Below are 19,816 nucleotides of genomic sequence, written 5' to 3'. Positions count from 1 at the left end.
GGAAAGCAGGACAACAGCTTTAGTATCACAAAACTTTCAAAAGTTTTAGTTCTTTTGAAAATACAACAGAGTAACAAAATATATAAATATAGATGTGTTTCTGTCAGATGAGATCAAGTCAACAAACACGAAAAAATAAACGCTTCAGGAGTTATTTTTCTTCAGAGTTCAGCTCCTGTTGGTCAAGCTTTACTCTTATAGAATGAAATATTTTGTAGTTCTCGATACATTTTACAACTATAACTTTTTTTCTCAACATAACTTAAGGCTATACACCACCACAACTTTTTTCCTCCCAAAAATCAAGGCCTTATTCGTGAAATATTACAACTCATCCCATAACCATGTAGAGTTTTTTGTAAAATTACAACTATCTAGAAATATTATGACATATTTTCATAGAATTTAGCTAATTAGGCTCAAAATTACAACTTTATTCTAAAACTCTATTTTTTTCCCCACACAGAGGCCCTTATGTTCCACTGTCAGCTTCAACCGTGTCTCGTAAAAACAACATTCATATACATTTAATTTTCAGTAGCAAACATGTTTGTAGGACATGTGACGCCACCAGAATTGCATTTTTACAAATAAATGTTTTATATGAAAGTATCTCCAAACTGTTACCTGTCACTATATTTCATTTGTCGCCCTACAACATCCACTAACTGAAGCATGACTAATGTTTTTATTGGTTGTGTTTAGGCAACACAAAGAAAGTCTAAAATCTTTCCCTAAATTAACCAAAGTAGCCTTCACTAAAATCACAAAGGTTTTGTATTCTAACAGTGACTGCTGAGTCGGAGTCAGAGGGTGTGCTTTACCCAGCTAAACCCAGCAGAAACGTCAGACAGGTCGGACCACCGTGTTTATCTACATATCTTCAAATGTTTAAGTTACGGCTGAAAATGACAACAGAAAAAACAAGTTTGCCGAGTTCACACGTCTCCACAGTTCAAATCAACCACCAGTCGTCTAACCAGAAATGTTGTTGTTGTTGTTGTTGTTGTTGTTGTTCTTACGCGACATCACGGTCTGTAGTTCTGATGAATGGCGGAGTAATATTTTTAGTGATGAGGTTTTTTTTTCATTTGAGCATGGCGAGGTGTGCTGTCATGCTGATTTGAGCACGTTCTAAATGTCTAGTTGACCAATCAGATTGCTACGTGTTGGATAATTTGTCATAGATTATGGAAAAGAAAATCCATTTTTTCACAAAGGCAGATCATTAAAATTTAATCTGGATGTGAAACAAATGCTGCCAGTGAACATAATCCATAAAAAATGTATCTGACAAAGTGAATTAGTTGTAGGCTATATAACATATTTTGTAAAATATGGTTGCTTCTTTTGAAGAAAGTCCTGGTCAAATTGGTAGAAATGCACTAGAGTATATTTTACTGCAGCACGTAATAATCATAGAGCACCCTGATAGGTTTACAGGTGCTAAAAACAACATTTTCTGTGTCACAACATACTATAATAACAAAGAAAATACCATAATGAGGCAAATTATTCACAAGGACAAAGCAGGGTTGACAATCGTTTTAGATATTTTAACATTTATCAGAGACACATTTCAGCCGTTTAGCATTAAAACTCTTCTTTTGAGCCATTTAAGACAAACTTGAGACAAATATTTTTCCATTTCAATATATTTTTTCTGTAAGTAAGAAAACTTTTAGGAAATTGGTTCAGTTTTCATAAAAAAGAAAAATGGATTAAAGAGAGAAAGCGTGCAGACGGTGAAAGTGAAGGTGAGGAAGGTCAAGACAAGGTCAGAGAAGGGGCTGATGGGAGAGGAAAGGGAAGCAGAGGGAAGGAAAGGAGGAGGAGGGATGAAAGACATGCCAGCTTGTAATGTGCACAGATAAAAGAGGACGGAGACGATCAAAGGCAGACGGATAAGAGGTGATCAACATGTTGGATGGAGCCGAATGAGTCGACTGAAAGACGAGAGTTTGCGAAACGAGCGGCTGGAAGGGAAGGAAGCGTCTGGCCGAGGTCGAAGGTTCGGACACGACAGTCAGAACGGAGTCAGCTGGTTCAGTTCAGGACAGAGATGCATGCAGGGAATTATAACTGTTATAACTGGAATTATAATTATTATCGTAGCCTTTCAGTCTGAACTGAAAATCCAAACTAACTGGAGCTGAATCTGAAGACCAGCTTCAAACCAAACAGAACATGATGTTCAAAGCGGGAGTAGAAAAACAAACATTTCAAACCTGAATACAAAAGTCAAATCTGACAAAAAAATAACTAAAGAAGCAACTACAAGCTAGCAGCCATTCAAACCCCCTAAAAAAAACCTACTAAGCCTTAGCAAACACTTATCATCCACTGGGAATGAAAGCACTACAAACACCTTAATAACAACCAGTATGTGGCAAGTTACTTGAAAAATGTGATCATTTACACATTACATATTACTCATTTTAGCTCTGTCAAAGGTGCCTATAAACAACGTCAAAGCCTCCACAGCCAGATGTTTCATCTTCTGTGTTGAAAAAGGAAAGGAGACACATTGTTCTCACAGTCTCCAACTCTGAACTAAACCAGCTGATTCTTTTTTTTTTTTTATTAATTTAGATAAGATAAGTGATTAACATGAAAACACATATGACACAGTATAAACGGGAGAAGCCAAGAGAACCAGACAATAACCCAACAACAACATGAGCAAAAATCATAAAATTCAAATAAATAAATAAAAATGTGGCTTAAAACTAGATGATCGTGTGTGTGGATAGGTGTTATGTGTGTTTGTGTGTAAGGATTTAGAGGAGAGAGAGAACAAGAAAGAGAAAATAAAAAGGAGAGCTGCGGTGTTGTTGGGGGGGGATCTCTGGTTGGGTCTCACGGACGAAGAGGCGCCAGGATGAAACCAGGATGAGTCAGGACAGATTTTTTTCCCACTTCTATTCAACCACTTCATATTATGTTCATTTGCTCGGTTGATTCCTGAACGTAGCCTTGCTGACATTAGCAAGCCAGCTAAGAAGACTCAACATGTAAATAAGACAACTCTGGAGTCGCTTTTCTCCTCTTTTGGTATCAAACCTCCAACCCCTGCACCACCTTACTGAACCAGTTTGTCCACTGAGGATGAACTGATATCAACCATCCATCAAACTACTGGTAAACAAGACAACCCAAGAACTGCCATAGTAATGGAGCGTTACTGGGATTAGTAACTGTAATGTAAATCAAATCGTAATCCGTTACACTACTTGTTACTGATCACATTACTGTAACATGTTAGAAACACTGGTAATAATCTACTGAAGCAACAACCTTGAAAAGCCTAGCAACCAACAAGGTACCTCCTAGCAACCATGTTGATCACCTTGGCAACTACTCTCTACTAAAGACATACAAACTCTTTTATCAGCAATATATTGGCTACCACTGCAAAATGCATTTGTACCTTTAACTTACAACTACCGTTGGTATATGTACCACAGCTGCAGCTAATGATTATTTTCACCATCAATTAATCTCCTGATTACTTTCTTAATTAATCGATTAGGTGTTTTGTCTATAAAATGTCGGAAAACAGTGAAAATGTCCTTTATAATTTCCCAGAGTCAAAGGTTACTTCTTTAAATGTCTTATTTTGTCCAAAACCCAAAGATATTCAGTTTACTGTCATCAGATTTATTCTTGGCATATTTGCTTAATAAATGATTATTGACTATGATTGATAATTGATTGATATGATAATAGTTCCAGCACACAATATGTCTTCAAGTACTATATGTTCTTACTTCCTAACTACTGACCCATGTTACATTTAATTTTGAGATACAAAAGACAGAAGAAAGGAATTGTAAGCAACCACCTAGCAGGTTGTTAGCAGTTAGCTCTTCAGACACGCACATCACAGAAAGAACACATATACGTATGTCTGTAAAAATGTTCTAGTTTGAGTAATTAAGCACCAAAATGACACCCCAAATCCTTCCACATCCACTGTGACAACACAGTTTAGCAGCAAGATTTGAAAAATTCCCAAACTTCCCCAAATTTCTTAAACATGCATAGATTTTTCCACATTCCCAGATATGAGTGTTTACATCACATATGACAATTAATTCTGGGTAAGTGTGTGTGTGTGTGTCCATTGTGGATGGCTGGACGAAGGGCCGGAGGAGGAAGTGTGTGTGTGTTTGAGATGAAGCTCACCATTCTTTCCAAACAAGAGTTGGACGGGGGAGGGGCAGGGGAGGGTTATCACCTCGTTGACTTCTGCGTTCCGCCAACAAAAGAAGTTGTCCCACTCGCCGCGGCATCCTGGACGAACACACACACACACGTTAGAGGCATAATTTAGACTTGTCAGAGCTTCCTGTTTGGCTGAGCTACTTGTTTCTAACCAACTGATCCTATGCGTGCTGCCGAATAAACATCCAGGCTATAAATCAAGTCACATAAAAGACTCTCAACTCATATCAAGTCTATTTTATTTATATATCACCAAATCACAACAGAAGTTATCTCAGGGCACTTTTCACATAGAGCAGGTCTGGACTGTACTCTTTAATTTACAGAGACCCAACATTTCCCCATAAACAAGCACTCGGCGACAGCAGCAAGGAAAAACTGCCCTTTAATTGGAAGAAACCCTGAGCAGAACCGGGCTCAAGGTGGGCGGCCTTGACCGGTTGGGTTGAGAGAGGGAGATGGAGGGAGAGAGAAACTCTCCAAAACACATTTTACATTTGGATTTACATTCAGTGGTAAACAAAAATTCATTTAAAAGTTGACGTGAAGCTTATATTCAGCTTCAGCAGTCTGAGTTAGTCATATCAAGTGGATATATGACACATTTACAGTCTTTTTAGCATCAAATTCCCTCTTTGTGTTTCCTCGGACAGTGTTTCCCTGTTGAGCTGCAGGTGGAAGTATAGTAACAAAAAGAGGAACTTTGGCACTAAAAAGACTGTAACGTTGAAAGATATCTACTTGATTTGACTCATTTGGACGCTGAAGCTTCATATTAGCTTCAGATAAACTTTTAAATATGTTTTTGCACAGAGGGACTGCGGATTTTGTCCCCCATCACTTCCATTGTAAGGTCATTATGAAGGGATCTTCTAATGGTCAGTATGAACAGGAGGAATGATTACAGCAAGAAAAAACATGTTTCACTGTTCATTTTGGCAACTGACTGTTGTTTTAAGACTATTTGGGGAAAAAAATATGTGAATCTATCCTTTAAGTTTTCACAGACTAATATTATTTTATGGGGAAAAGCAGATCCTTAAAAGACCAAAGCCTAAATGTTATTAAATATTACTAATACTACTCAGTCTGTTCTTACATGAATTATTTAAGCTTTAACTTAAGATACCACTCTTGCAAATTAAGGCAATGATCAGACATTAAATGGAGCTTTGAATTGGTTGTGTTGTGGTTTTGTGCAAAAATCTAAATATATCTTAAATAAAAGAATTTAAAAAGTATTTTTTGTTCATTGTGTGATGCAAGATTTTATGACAAATCCTGATTTTTTTATTATTATACTCTCCGGCCGGCAGGAGAGAAGCTTCGCGGTGCCTTTGGATTTTAAAACTGAACTGATACCAGGACGCAGACTTTTTATTTCTCTGACATTTTCACATGACAAAAGCATTAAAACACGAGTCTTGCAGGTAAAACATGTAGCTCGTGTAGCTGTTATATCAGTTTAGTGTGGGGCGGCTGTTCTGAGGGTGCGCTTGATTTGACTATAACTGCAGTAACTGGGTACAAGCTTCCTGAATTTGCACTCAAAATGTTGTCAAAACTTTCATTTATAATTTCCACCGCAGCCTCCATGATTATCGACCAGGAAAGAGGCAGGAAAAGGTGATTAGAGATATCAGGAGAGCACACAGTTAAAGCATAACAATAAAGAATAACCATCACTGACAAAACACTCAATACGGAGTGAAAAACAAGAGACATCTGCAGAGTGAAACAGATGAAAGATCAGGAGGAGTTAACAGATAATTAGAATAGTTATAATTAGAAATAAAATAAGTTCTCTTTCAAATCAAACATCCCAATATATGAGTGGAAAGTATCGTTCTTTCAACTGCATTTATAACCTTTTTTTTTTCTCAAACGTAGCTCAACCATCTCATGTGATGCTACTTCAGTACACATTACCAGCAAATATTACTGGGACCACTACAGAAAATTGCAGATGAACATTTAATATCCAGCAATTCAAATTATAGACACTACTGACTATCCCTGTAACACACTGGCCACAGTTTCACACATTAACCATAAACGGTCCAGACGTATACGAGGTCTTGACCTAGTCTTGTTTTTTACTTATTCATACATGTTATTAGCAACTAGAAATTCATCAAGAATTATGAGGATTTTTTTTTTAATTTAAAGCTGAAAATAATTGAAATGTTTGACTTCTAAAACTTGACACTGCATCACTGATCTGACCAGTTGATACTTAACATATCTGATGGTGGTTTGTCCTTTAAGATACAATTCCTGTGAGTGTAACATACTGATAAACACACACGTGTATCTGCAGACGTGTGGGAAAGAAACCGCGGTTCACAAGCTGCAAACCAAACAGATAAAACCTTTTTTTATTATCACTGTGGTGAAACACTCAAACATACATGACCTGTAGAAAATGTACTGTGTGTGTGTGTGTGTGTGTGTGTACTTCCTGTGGTGCTCACGACTCTCGAGTATTTGGTCTGAGAAGTAAATAAATGATTCATAGAGTGTTGCAACACCAGCTGAAACGGCGCACAGACACACCCTTCTCCTCCTCACAAAACTGACCTCAGTCAACGCGCACACACACACACACACACACACACACACACACACATGTTTATACTTCTGTCTTTGTGACGACCCTCATTGTTATGGTTTTCCTAAACCACTTACCATCACCTTAACATTGCAATTAAATGCATAACCCTAGTGGTGCAAAGTAACTAAGTACATTTACTTCATTTCCATGTGATGCTACTTTACATTTCCACTCAACTACATTTCAGAGGGAAATATTGTACTTTCTACTCCACTACATTTATTTGACAGCTTTAGTTACTTTTCACATGAAGATTTGACACAATGGATAATATAACAAGCTTTTAAAATACAACACATTGTTAAAGATGAAACCAGTGGTTTCCAACCTTTTTGGCTTTTGACGTCTTACAAAAAGCAGTGTGTAGTCGGGGTCACATTTCACATGTCTATGAGTTGTTAACAGCTCCACCAAATAGTGATTTTTCCCTCTAAACTTCTCACATGCTTTCATTTCAATAAATGTTCAAATGATCCAATATTTCAGCAAAAATCAAAGATTAGAGAAAAAGTCCAAAAACTGAAAACAGATTTGTGTATCAGAACTTTGTTTTTTCTTCTTTCCTCTCCTATTAATCATCTCGCCACCCCTCAGATTTATCTGCTGACCCTTTGGAGGGCCCCGACCCATAGGTTGGGAACACTGGACTAAACTAGCTAACTGTATATAAAGTAGTTGAAACTAGCTCCACCTCCAGCAGCTACAACAGTAACATGCTGCTCTAACACTGATGCTTCACTATTAATAATCTAATGATGTCTCCCTCCACTGCCTAACCCCAACCCTTACACTAAACTGAACCAAAACCCAATAACCCTGAAGACAGCCCTTTAAAAGTATGTCCCAGAGTGAGGACCTGCCAAAATGTCCTCATTTCCAAGGTGTGAAACTCAAATTGGTCCTCACAGAGATAGATGTACAACTGCGCACACACACACGTACACACACACACACACAGTCACTCAGGGACTTGAGTTTCCACAACTTCAGAGGACATGTCTTTTCACAGAGACTTACCCTAACCTTTCCTTAACCTTAAACCAAGTCTTCACCCTAAAATTTTATGGTTACATTATGGAGACTTGTGTTTGTCCCCATAATGTACCTGTAGGATGCAGGTCCCCACAACGTCAGTAATAAAGGTATACATAGTATCTATGTTATGAGGTATTTTTGGAGTTTTTGTTCCTGAACATACCAACACTGTTAGTCATCAGTCATATGATGGGATTTTCAAACAATTCCTTGTATGTGTGTGTGTGTGTGTGTGTGTGTGTGTGTGTGTATACATCTATCTTTATGGGGACCGATTTTAGTCATAGACTTTAATAAACAATGAACTTCATTTATGTGGCGCTGTTCAAAAGAAAGTTACAAAGTGATTTAGAATCAACATTTCAGGATTAAAATGAGGCAAATACTAAACAATATAAGATAAAAACAGCAATACTAGACCTTGAGAGTGAGGACATCTGACATTTTCACTTTGGGACAGACTTCAAAGGGCTATTTGAGGGTTAAGAAAGACCTGGTTTTATGATTAAGGTTTGACATCAGTGTCAGGTATAGGTTGGGGTTGGGCAGTGATAGTCTGTCCTCACAAGGATAGAAATGTGTGTGTACCTGTGCTATTCTGTAGCTTCAGTTGTGTCAGACAGTCATTCTTGGCTCTCTGCATCTCCCAGATGAACTGGCAGTGAGGAAACTTTCCATTAACCTGTTGGGACGGGAGGAAATAAATATTATGAATATTATCTCCAACATGAACAAACCACCTGTGTCAGTCAAAAGTTCAGCTTCTCGCTCCCTATGTCTCGGGCTACATGCCAGTATACAATATTTGATAAACGTGCTTCAGTTTTCTGGACTAAAGTTCATGTTTCTGCAATCTACTTGCTGCTTTTCTGCGGCTTTGTCTCTGAGGATTCAGGGAGGGAGTTTTTGATAAGTGTGCCCTCATGTCCTCAAATAGTTAGCAGCCAATACATTTATTGCATTCCCTCATTTTAGTCATTTGTACCATTTTGATTTCATTTTATTCCAAAAAATTAATTAGCTGAATCTTCCAGGAGTTCCACAAGAGATTTTACAAGCTGCATAACATTTGCTGTATCAACATTTTTACAGTATAATAATGTGTTATCTAGTGCTGCAATGATTAATCAATTAAACAATTGATAGAAAATGAATCGGCAACAATTTCAATAATCACATAAAATCACAAAAATGCCAAATATTTGCTGGTTGCAGCTTCTCAAATGTGAGGATTTGAAGCTTTTCTGTGTCATACATAATAGTGAACTGAACTTCTTGGGATTTTGGATTGTTGGTCAAACAAAACAACAGACATTTGAAGAGGTGACCTTGGGCTCTTAACACATTCTAACAGGAATTTTTCCACCTGGTTAATGTAAGTCCAATATTCACTCTGTTAGCTTTTGGCTCTTTATCTGCTAAACACCCCACTACGTTTACCAGCTAGTCATTAACTGTGTTGTGTTTGCCATTTGGTGCTGAGCAGGTAGTGTACAGTGGGTTCTTAGAGCTTTTTCTCTGAAAACAGCTGCCTGCTGCGACCAAAAACAACACTATGAGAGCGCTGAGCTGAAACTCGTTATAAAACTGTTATTTCTTCACATTCTGTTGACAATTTTAGTTAATTTTTGAATGTTTTAAACAAAAATTCTGGCCAAATCTTACGTAGCATACCTTTAGTTAAAACGGGAAACTGGGATTTTTCTGAAGGCTCTGATATATCGGACTTGGCACTTAATAATATAGAAGTGCCTGAAAACCAAGCACATATGTATGCCTCACATCAGCCAAAGTCCATCATTCAATGTAATTAAACCCATATTTATTTGATATACTGTAATTTTGTCAATGCACAGTATTTTAAACCATTACACGACCAACTCAGTTATCATACAACCTTCATGAGTTGTCAGATGACGTATACGCACGCAAGTCCTTAACATAGGAATTTGGAGAACACACTGACACAGGACCAACAGCCTGGTATGAGTCAGAGCCACCTCACATTTGGCTCACTTTGGACCCAGTTACTGCCTCTCATGTATTAGCATGCATTCCTGTTATAGGTAATCATCTGTTTCTCTAGGAAGCGATTAACCAGCAATGAAAAACTCAAAAGATTTTTAAACCGTTTCACGAGCTGCTACTCTGTTTCCAAGTAGCTGACCAGCTGCCACCTTTGTTTTGATTCGGACAGTCTTTGGTGACTCTGAAAATACCATCAGAACAGCTCTAAATGTCTCTAAGTGCTTCGCAGACAAGACTAATTATCAAAAAATCAGCCCAAGCAAAACACGAACACCTCAGGTAAATACCTTGATCAAAAAATATAAATAATAAACTGCCCCATCCCAGAGCGCTGCTTTCTGATTATTGACTGAGTAAACAAAACATGTACTGTTTCCTATCCAAGTAGCCGACCAGCTGCCACCTTTGTTTTGAGTCTTTGGTGACTCTGAAAATACCATCAGAACAGCTCTAAGTGTTTCCAAATGACCTTCTGGCTTTTTCAAACCTTGCTGATTAATTATCTTTTAAAGAAACCAATGGATATCTCTATGACCCAAAAGTATACACAAGAATACTAATACGTGAGGGGGAACAAACTGAGGCTTGTTTTACATGTGCCAGAACAGAGCCTAGTATGTCAACACTGACTCAACCAGACTCTGGTTGTCACCTGGGAAAAAAGAAAGTGAAAATAAAAATAATAGGAAGAAAACAATTTGCTAATTGTTTTTGCAGAACTGTATTTGTGCTACAGATGGCCTTTTTTTACAATCAGATATAATCATCCAGAACCCACCCAGCTTTACATTTTAATTAGCCTCATCACGCCAACTGTACCGATTTAGCCACAGTTTATGGTTCTCATGTTTTATCTGATAAACATTACTTTGCCACCTATCAGCCCAGAGGCCGGTGTGTGTGTGTGTGTACAGCTGACTGTAACCAAGGACACACACTCAAACAGAGTGTAAACAAAAGGCAGTGTGAACAAACTACACAAAGAGAAACACACTCAAACCAAATGAGTCCATGTGTCAACTTTACCCCATTGATATACGGAGAGCGTGTATGTGCTGGGAGGTCTGTTTACACAGAGATATATCGGTGCTCTCAGCAGCATTTCAGACCTGTCAGTGTGTTTATGCCTCACACACACACTTCTCAGGCTTTCTTTATGTCCCGTTGGGATTCGTCTGTCCACCGAACTGATCACTCTTATCTTATTGACCAATTAAACACCACTTCACTTCTATCTTCACCTGACCAATCATAGAAGATGGCTTTTAAAACAATGCTGTCACACCTGTGGATGCTAAATGCTTCGCAGATGAGACTAATTATCAAAAAATCAGCCCAAGCAGAACACAAACACCTCAGTTAATTACCTTGATCTACCTACTGAAGATGGAAATCATCTAGTCTAGAATGCTTCTTTCTGATTATTGACTGAGTAAACAAACCATGTACTGTTACAGTTTACTTTGAACACTGGCATGGGAGTCATCAAATATCTTTATTGGTCTTCAACTTTAGATGGGCAAACACTTGCTATAGAAAGGACACAAGATAAGTAAATGAATAAATAATAATAATAGTAAAACAAATGTCAAATTGTATGTCTGTGTCTCTCAGCTCCAAACACACTGTTTCCTGTTGAAGACTTTGAAAACTGCTCTCAAATATATACTTTAATTTTTAAAAAGACCCAACAATTTCCTAAAACAGCTGGACATTGTAGTTTTTTTAGATACCTTTACTCAAACTGAAGAAAATGATGCATTTTGTCGGGGACTATTTTCAGCGGCGGATGAATTCACATTTGCTCTAGGGAGTATTTCTGGCAGCAGGACAGTGTGTGTGTGTGTGATTCAGTCAAAATAAACTACAGTGTGTGTGTTCATGCTCATGAAGGAACATGTGACCCAAGTGAAGGAGAGTGACTCACTGATGTGTTTTTAATAGTTTTTGGATAAGAACCGAAGTCTACGGCACAGAGGAATAAGATACATCACTTACCAGTAGATCAATTCACTGCTGGTTTTGGTCTTTTAATGGGATTTGCTCACAATGGAAATACAAATAGAATATGACCAGACTTAACTTAAGGTTCAGCCTGTCTGCTAAACTTCAAATGCACTTTGAATTACTGCAGGACTGTTGGGGAGAAGCTATATTTGGAGACCTTAAACAGAGATCTTAAACTCGTCTAAAATATTTTATCTACTATAACAACACATACTGTACATTGTAAGAGTTACTGGTCACTGTAATCGTTCTTCCTGTCCATACATGGCTGCAAAGTTCAGCCAAAGCTAGTATATGAGGCTTCAGCAGTATGAGTTCAACATTTCATGAAGGTATCCTCTAAAATTCTTTAGAGTCTTTTTAGTAACAAATTCACACTTAATGTTATAGTTTCTCCGCTGTGGCTCAGAAACAAAACTCTGTTCTGGAAGCACATAGCAGGGATTTCATACCAAACACTTGATGTGTCTGTCTCAAACTGTTGAGGATTGATTAGCTTCAAGTAAAAAGGATGTCAATTTTGCCCTTATCACTTCCATTAGAGTTTAGGAAGGGATTTCTTTGAGGCCAGTCCGGACTGTGGGAACAATTACAGCAACCTTTCCATGCACATATGGGCGTGTCAGTGTTGTTTTAAGATAGTCTTGGAAAATGTGAACTTATCCTTTAATTGTTGTATGTTGACTAGTGTGCTGATCATCTGGTGCATTCAAGCGCAAGTGGGAAACACCAGCATCCGGGACGTCCACCTCAAATATGAAACAGCAGCACATCTACTGACTGTTTCGTCAAAACCAGATAAACAGTAAACAAACATGGACATCTTGGACATGATGTTTAGTCTGAGGTCTTCTTTCTTTCTAAAAGTTTTAACAGTGAGACTTCAAAGTTGACTTTAAAGTCCCGATGACTCATTCTTCTAGCAGATATCACTCTCAGTGATGATTTTACAGAAACAGGTCAGTTTGAAACGTCTGCAGATGTTTGGCTTCATAAATTTCTTTTTTGTTCCTACAGAAGCTGTTTGGACGTTTTATCCTTCAGTGGTTTCAGAGAAAGAAGACATCTGAGTTAGAAAAACAAACAAACTCACAGCGTGTTTGCTTTTCTACCATATTTAACCAAGTTTACACTGACATGTGGCGGAAGGATGATGAATTTAAATTTCAGCGTAAACAAATCTTTGAAATCCAAAATAGTTTTTATTTCTCTTCACAGCCTCATTATTTGCATTAGTGTGGCAAATATTTCAAAAGACAAAGGCTTTGCACACAAATTTGCACACGAGAAACATTTTTTCCAGCCTTCCAGTTAATAAATACTGATGTAGACTTCAGATATTCCTCATGGGGACGCTGTGTTCTTCACCAGGTTTATAGCTCATTAGAAAATTTCTGATTTGGATTAATGTCTTTCCTGATTCCATTTACTTTCTGCTTCTCAAAACAAAAACTATAAATAGAGAGAAGCAAAGGGCAGAGGATAAACCGCTTGACCTTATTCAATCCACCGCTGTCTAACAAACAACATAATCTCAGTCATCAAATGAGCTCTAATACACATAAACACACGCAGATCCATTACGAGGAAGTGGACAAAATGTTCTGGATTAAACTAAACTAAAGAAAGTTGGTTTTTTTTCCCCCTCCCAGTTTGTAATCCTGAACCTGGTCCGACTTCGACTCCGTCCGAAAATCACTGATCAGACTCGATCTGTTCACAGAGAACAAATCGAATCAACGTCCAGAATAAAAAAAAGTATAATCTGTTTTTAGATGGAAACATAAATGCCCTCAAGCTTTTGTACACTCGTTCTGACCATTAACAGTCAAAACGAAATAAGACAAAAGGGCTCTGCAGCAAACAAGCAGACACACAGGGGCACATGTTAACAAAGATGCAATTATTTTCTTTGCGAGAAGGAGCAGATTTGGGCCAGAAACCCTAATAAGGAGCAAAAATTCAATTCCCACACAACCCTCCTTCTTCATGCTATGAACTAAAGTTGTATTAACAATCTGCTTTTCTTCATGATGTAATATTTTTAGAGAGCAAGTAAGCAAGAAGAAATATTAATCATAGATTTCATATCAAGCTGCAAAACAGAAACATACTAAGAAAAAATAACCTTTTTTTTTTTTAAAAAAAAAGCCAGAAAAATTTGTCTCGCTGAAAATCCTGATTGATTTTTCTTCAGCTCTGAGTTGCTCTTCGCCTTTCTGCAGTGTTGCATCAGTCTTGTGCATGAAATGAAATGATGAGGAAAGGAAACATGCAGTATCATCACTGTCACTGTTTATTTTGAACACTCATGTAAAATACTTGCAGGGGAATCATCAGTCTGATGGATTTGGAAATTGAAAATTAATAAATTTGGCCATCATCATCTGTTTCTACAGATCTCAACCCTAAACCCATTGGTTCCTATTGAAGATGTAAATCATCTAGTCTATAAAATGTTTTCAAAAACTGTTAAAAATGGCATGGAATAATTGTGTTAAAGTCAGCTTGGCCGGATAGCCACGTCAACCATCTTTCTCCTAAATGTGATTGGGCAGGTATTTATTACGTAATAAATTCCCTAGTTTAGCCCCGTCTAACTGCAACCCAGTAACAAGGGAAAGGAGAGAAACTTTCTAAAGAATTACAAAGGATATGTCAGAGGCTATGTTCTCATTCTTTTTTAGGTGTTTACTGTATGCACATTAGATCCCAAATTACATGATTAATAGCCAATCATGGATTTGCCTTTCCAGAGGCTTTAACACTTCTGAACCTTTGTGTGTTTGTGAAACTGAATATTTTGAAATGGATCGGTATATTATGATTTGTCATGTGGTCATCCTGGTTATTGTTTCTGTCTCTTGTGTCTTCTTCACCACATTTCATAGTACTTTTTACTACAGGTACAGTTACTTTTCAGATGAAGATTTCACATTAAAGCTTATAGAATAAAACACAGTTTTTCTTGTGGCTCCTTACAAAAAAAAGAGAGAAAGTCCAAAAACTGTAAACAGATTTGTGTATCAGAACTTTGTTTTTTCTCCTTTCTTCTCCCATTAATCATCTCATGACCTCTCAGATTTATCTGGTGACCATTTGTAAGGGGCACGACCCCTAGGTTGGGAACCACTGGACTTAACTTCCAAAAAAGTCCAGCTGTAGCAGCTACAACAGTAAAATACTGCTTACACGCTGATGACTCATTTTTCTGCAGAACCAGTAAAACATTGTTGTACTGCTATTTTTACCAAATAAAAAGGACCTGAGTACTTCTTCCACCACTGTCAATCTGTCTCCTACTCAAAGACTCTAGTCTTTTTGTGTCTTTGCGTCTATTTAAACATCACAGATCAACTGGGTTTGACCATAGACTATGCCGTTACCCACGGTGGTTTGTGGACTCTCATTCTGAAGTTTGCATTTTGACCGTCGCCATCTTGGAGTTTTGGAGACAGAGGTGACCATATTTGGATGGGAGAGTGGAGCTGACCCTAACGCTAGCTGCTAGCATGGTTAGCACAGTGCATTTACAGTCTGTGGTTAAACAAGATAATGCTTGTCTTTTAGTCTAGTCTTTTAGTAACCAAACACCAAACAAGAAATGTTCTAAATGTTACAATTAACTTTCATGAACTGAAAACACACGGAAATAGTGACTGCTATGGTTACGCCTGTATTCTGTGAATCTGGGGTTACGTTACCTAACCAATGTTGTCGCCATGGTAGCAACTTGCCTGTGGCACCCACATGTCAGTCAAAGTGTCCACACCCTTAATTATGCAAAACTTTAAACTTTAATAAAACTTAGAGTTATATAGGTGAGTTATATAAAACTTTACCTGTACAGTTGTCATGAAAGGGGAAATGAGCTATAGAGACCAAAACTGTTTTTTGTACCAGGCTTTAAACCTGATTATTTCTGCTGTAAAGTTGGGCATTTTAACATGGAGGTCTATAGGGATTGACTTGCTTTTAGAGCCGCAAGTGGCCATTTGAGGAACTGCAGTTTTTGGCGCTTAGCGTTGGCTTCATTTTTCAGCCCTGGAGGTTGCCGCTTGGGTATGACAACATGTGAATAGTTTAGTGATGTTACTCTGCAGGATAATCCCACTGAGTCTGTCACCTGCTGCAGCTTTGACAGTGAAACATACAAAAACCAACGTGGGATTAAATCACTTCCTCTCTGCTTCGCTTTAATAATCTCACTTTGGGTGGTGAACTCACAGATTCCATGCGAGGGCTGTGATTGTTTTGTTTTTTTAAATATCTATTTTTAAACTCTTATGCAAAGCTTTTTGCTTCTCCTTTACCTTTGTCTGCTGTGAAAATATCAACTTATATTCTTTGACATACAGTAAATAACAATTGCCAGTTGTTAGGTCTTAGAAACATAAATGATCAGCACTTAAAATACAAATTTAAAAAAGTCCTGCAAAGCAAGAAAGTTGGGGTTTTCTCAACTTTTTCTTTTTTACAGTAAAAGGCCACATATCAAAAATAAAGCAAATGGAAAAAGTTTATATAATAATAGAAAGTAAAACTCAGACTATATGTCTTTCATGGTGTGTCATGTGTCTGCAGCCTCCTGATATCAGCTCACACAGCAGCAGGAATCTTCACTCCACACACCAATAAAGGAAACACAAGTCATTAACCTTTAGCATAAGTACATGCTGTACACACACAGGATGCCTACACACACACACACACACACACACAGCTGATTGGCTATATTTCTTCACTGCAAAAGTCTGACGTTGTGAAATTCACACTTCTAGCAGATAGAAAGCACTGCAGGTGAGGTATGTCAGGGGAAAGTCTAAGAGTCAACAAATCTCATGTTTGGATCCAAACCAACAATGAACTGATCTACTAACAAGATTTAGTGTGTATCCAAAGCCTGATATATCTTATTCCTCTGTGCTGTAGACCTCCAGACCTCCAAAACACGTCGGTGAGCCACATCGCTGCACCGCTGCACCGGTTGACATGTTCATTTTCTCTATTAATTGATTAGCTGTTTGATCTTTAAAACATCAGAAAATGGTGAAAAGTGTTGATCACCGTTTCCCAAAGCATCCTCAAATGTCTTGTTTTGTCCCAACCAACAGTCCACAACCCAAATATATTCAGTTTACTATCAAAGACGACTAAAGAAAGCAGGAAATATTCACATTTAAGAAGCTGGAACAGAGAAAAATTACTCAAAATGATTAATAGATGACCAAAATAGTAGTAGTAAAAAGTAGTAGAATGGTGATAATAGATGCAGATGTTGTAGTTAACTTAAATCACAACAGTTTCACCTTTACAGTTCGGATCACTTGTGTTTTGAGAGTTTCTAAATCATCAGTGACTGTTCTGCTGATTCTGTCAGACTGACTGACAGAAGATAATAACTACGTCTGTGTTTTAAAGGCTTTTCAATGTCTGTTTACATCTGTTATGTTTGTGGAAACAGCGACAAACAGATTAGGGTAATTACTGTAATCGTTTTATCTATAAAATGTCAGAAAATCTGTGAAAAATGTCCAGTAGGTATTTAGACAGCTTGTTTTATTCAATTATAGCCAAAAAACCCCAAAATATTCAGTTTACTTACAGATGTGACAAAGAAAAACCTCTAATACTCACATCTGAGGGCCTGAAACCAGCCAGTTTTTTGGCATTTTTGCTTTAAAGATGACTAAAACGATTCATTGATCATTAAAATAGTTGCTGATTAATATTCTTATGATCGACTAATTGATTAATCAACTAATCATTGCAGCTTTAAAACAGATATTTCTAATTATCTTTTGAAAAACTCACAAAATACATGTTTTCCCACTAAAATTCAGGATCTTATTATCATATTTTCTAGTTTTTTTTTTTAAAGAAACTTAACTGAGCCCCTTTCTCTCTTTTATGTGAGTGACATCACTTCTACAACTACTGACATAAAATCTGATTAAATCATCCATTGAAGTCGTCCGATGTTAGTTTTCAGATGTAAAGCTGCAGGGACACTCCTGCTTCTCAGCCAACACTTGATAATAACTTCTATAAACGAGCTGATGGTCCAGGCTGCTAAAGGAGTCTAAATATAGAGTCGAGTCTACGTGTGAATCAGGCCTGAAGATTAAAAATTCACCAGCAGCTACTGTAGAAAGCGGATCTATAATTAATGTTTTCACGCTGTTAAACAGTGAAGAAACAGGAACAGTTTTAACCAGAGACCGAAGGTAAAGTTTCATCAGTCTGCAGGCTGATAAAAGGTCCAACCATTGTTTAATTGATGACACTGGCAGCAGAAGTGTGAAGATTTAAACAATAATATAATATAAAGTTAAAAGCGCCTCTCATGCGCACAAAAAGCAACTTTAAAGGTAGGAATATTAGAGCAAATATAAATAAAACAGGTAAAGTCACTATAAACTCTGTTTTAGGGAATATTTTGCCTAATAATACTATAATATTACTATAAAGTCACTACAGGAGATAAGTATGTTGAGGTATTAGTACAGAAAATACCGTAAAATCACTTTAAACCTCTATTTTTTTAAAGGTATGACACATTATTTCTACATTTTAAAGGTTTGTGGCAATTTAAGATAAAATTACAGTTAATGTGTTAATTGTACATGTAATAATAATATTAATAATAATAACAATAATAGGTGAAGGACTGACCGTGTGGATGAGGGTGAAGCCGAGCAGAAGCAGAGCGAGCCGGTGCGTAAAGGACATCTCATCCAGCGGAGGGTGAAGCCCACCTGAACTGCAGCTGTCACTTCATCTGCGGGTCATCATCAGTACGGAAACACGTCAGGTCAGTGTCACTAAACCTCAGGCTGAGAAAAACATCCAGTCAGACTGAATTTAACGCGCCAAATCTTCTTATTTATTTATTTATTTGTTTGGAGCGTCGATCACCAGTTTTACGCACCGTTTCATTCACTGCAACATCACTGTGGATCAGTTTGGCGCACAAACAAACAAAAAAAAGATTCAGTGTTTCCAAAAAATGAAGGTTTGAGTTAAATACTCATCCGAGTTGTTTGTGTTAGGAGGAGGAGGAGGAGGAAGAGGAGGAGGTGTGATAAGTCCGGTGTGTGGAGCTGCAGTGAGGCGGTGGTTCGGTTCACTCCCCGTTCACTCTCAATTCAGGGCGCGTCCCCGACACACGTTTCTCTCGGGACACCCCGGACTGGTGCGCGTTCCCGCCGGAGCTTCCTGGGATCTCCGAGTGTGTGTGTGTGTGTGTGAGAGAGAGAGAGAGAGAGAGAGAGAGAGAGAGAGAGAGAGAGAGAGAGAGAGAGAGAGAGAGAGAGAGAGAGAGAGAGAGAGAGAGAGAGAGAGAAACAACAACAGCGACCTCTTGTGGGAGAACTCAATTCCTGCAATATTAAAAACTCAATGTTACAGGAGCTTATAGGTTCCCAAATGCTGGTCCTGGGGCTCTCATAGGGTCTTTAATTTGTGTTCCACGTCAATCAAACTATGATCACATCTGCTGACTTTTTGTTTAATTTATTTTCTTTAGAATAAAATAGAAAAAAAACATAAAAAGCAACAACACAAAAGCAACACAAGTATAAAGCACACGACTGTCCAAAAGTATGAAAAAGATTTAAATAGACACATAAAACATTAAGACACGAACATGAAATACTTAAACCTTAACATCACTTCAGAATGGACAGACTACAGCCTGAGCTGCAATGATTGATCAATTAATCAGCAACTATTTTGTTAATTGAATCATCATTTTATTTTATTTTTTTAACAAATATGCCAAAACGAGCTGCTTTCAGCTTCTCAAACGTGATGATTTAATGCTTTTCTTTGACTGAATTTCTTTGGGTTTAGTTGAATCTTTAAATTTCTTTAAAGGTTTTTTCCCATACTGTTTGACAGCTT

At 37.6% G+C, this 19,816-nt stretch overlaps 1 protein-coding gene across 3 annotated transcripts in view; it reads right to left on the bottom strand.

The window, feature by feature from the left end:
* The window catches only part of LOC137173377 (vasoactive intestinal polypeptide receptor 2-like), a 46,891-nt gene extending 27,755 nt beyond the window's left edge, over positions 1-19,136 (bottom strand). Inside the window, exons 1-4 of one of the 3 annotated variants that reach the window (XM_067578185.1) lie at positions 18,843-19,136; positions 18,587-18,747; positions 8,465-8,558; positions 4,189-4,296 (exon numbers count right to left, since the gene is read on the bottom strand). In XM_067578185.1, the coding sequence (XP_067434286.1) occupies positions 4,189-4,296; positions 8,465-8,558; positions 18,587-18,643 (259 nt within the window). In that variant the 5' untranslated portion in view covers positions 18,644-18,747; positions 18,843-19,136. Of the gene's footprint in view, positions 1-4,188; positions 4,297-8,464; positions 8,559-18,586 lie in introns of all 3 variants that reach the window. The other 2 variants (XM_067578186.1, XM_067578184.1) reach the window with 2 other exon arrangements.
* Positions 19,137-19,816: the final 680 nt, after the last annotated feature.

This window comes from Thunnus thynnus, chromosome 21 (assembly GCF_963924715.1).
Source record: "Thunnus thynnus chromosome 21, fThuThy2.1, whole genome shotgun sequence".
Taxonomy (NCBI): Eukaryota; Metazoa; Chordata; class Actinopteri; order Scombriformes; family Scombridae; genus Thunnus; species Thunnus thynnus.
The sequence above is the reverse complement of the archived record's forward strand: the minus strand, read 5'-3'. Positions and strand labels throughout refer to the sequence as shown.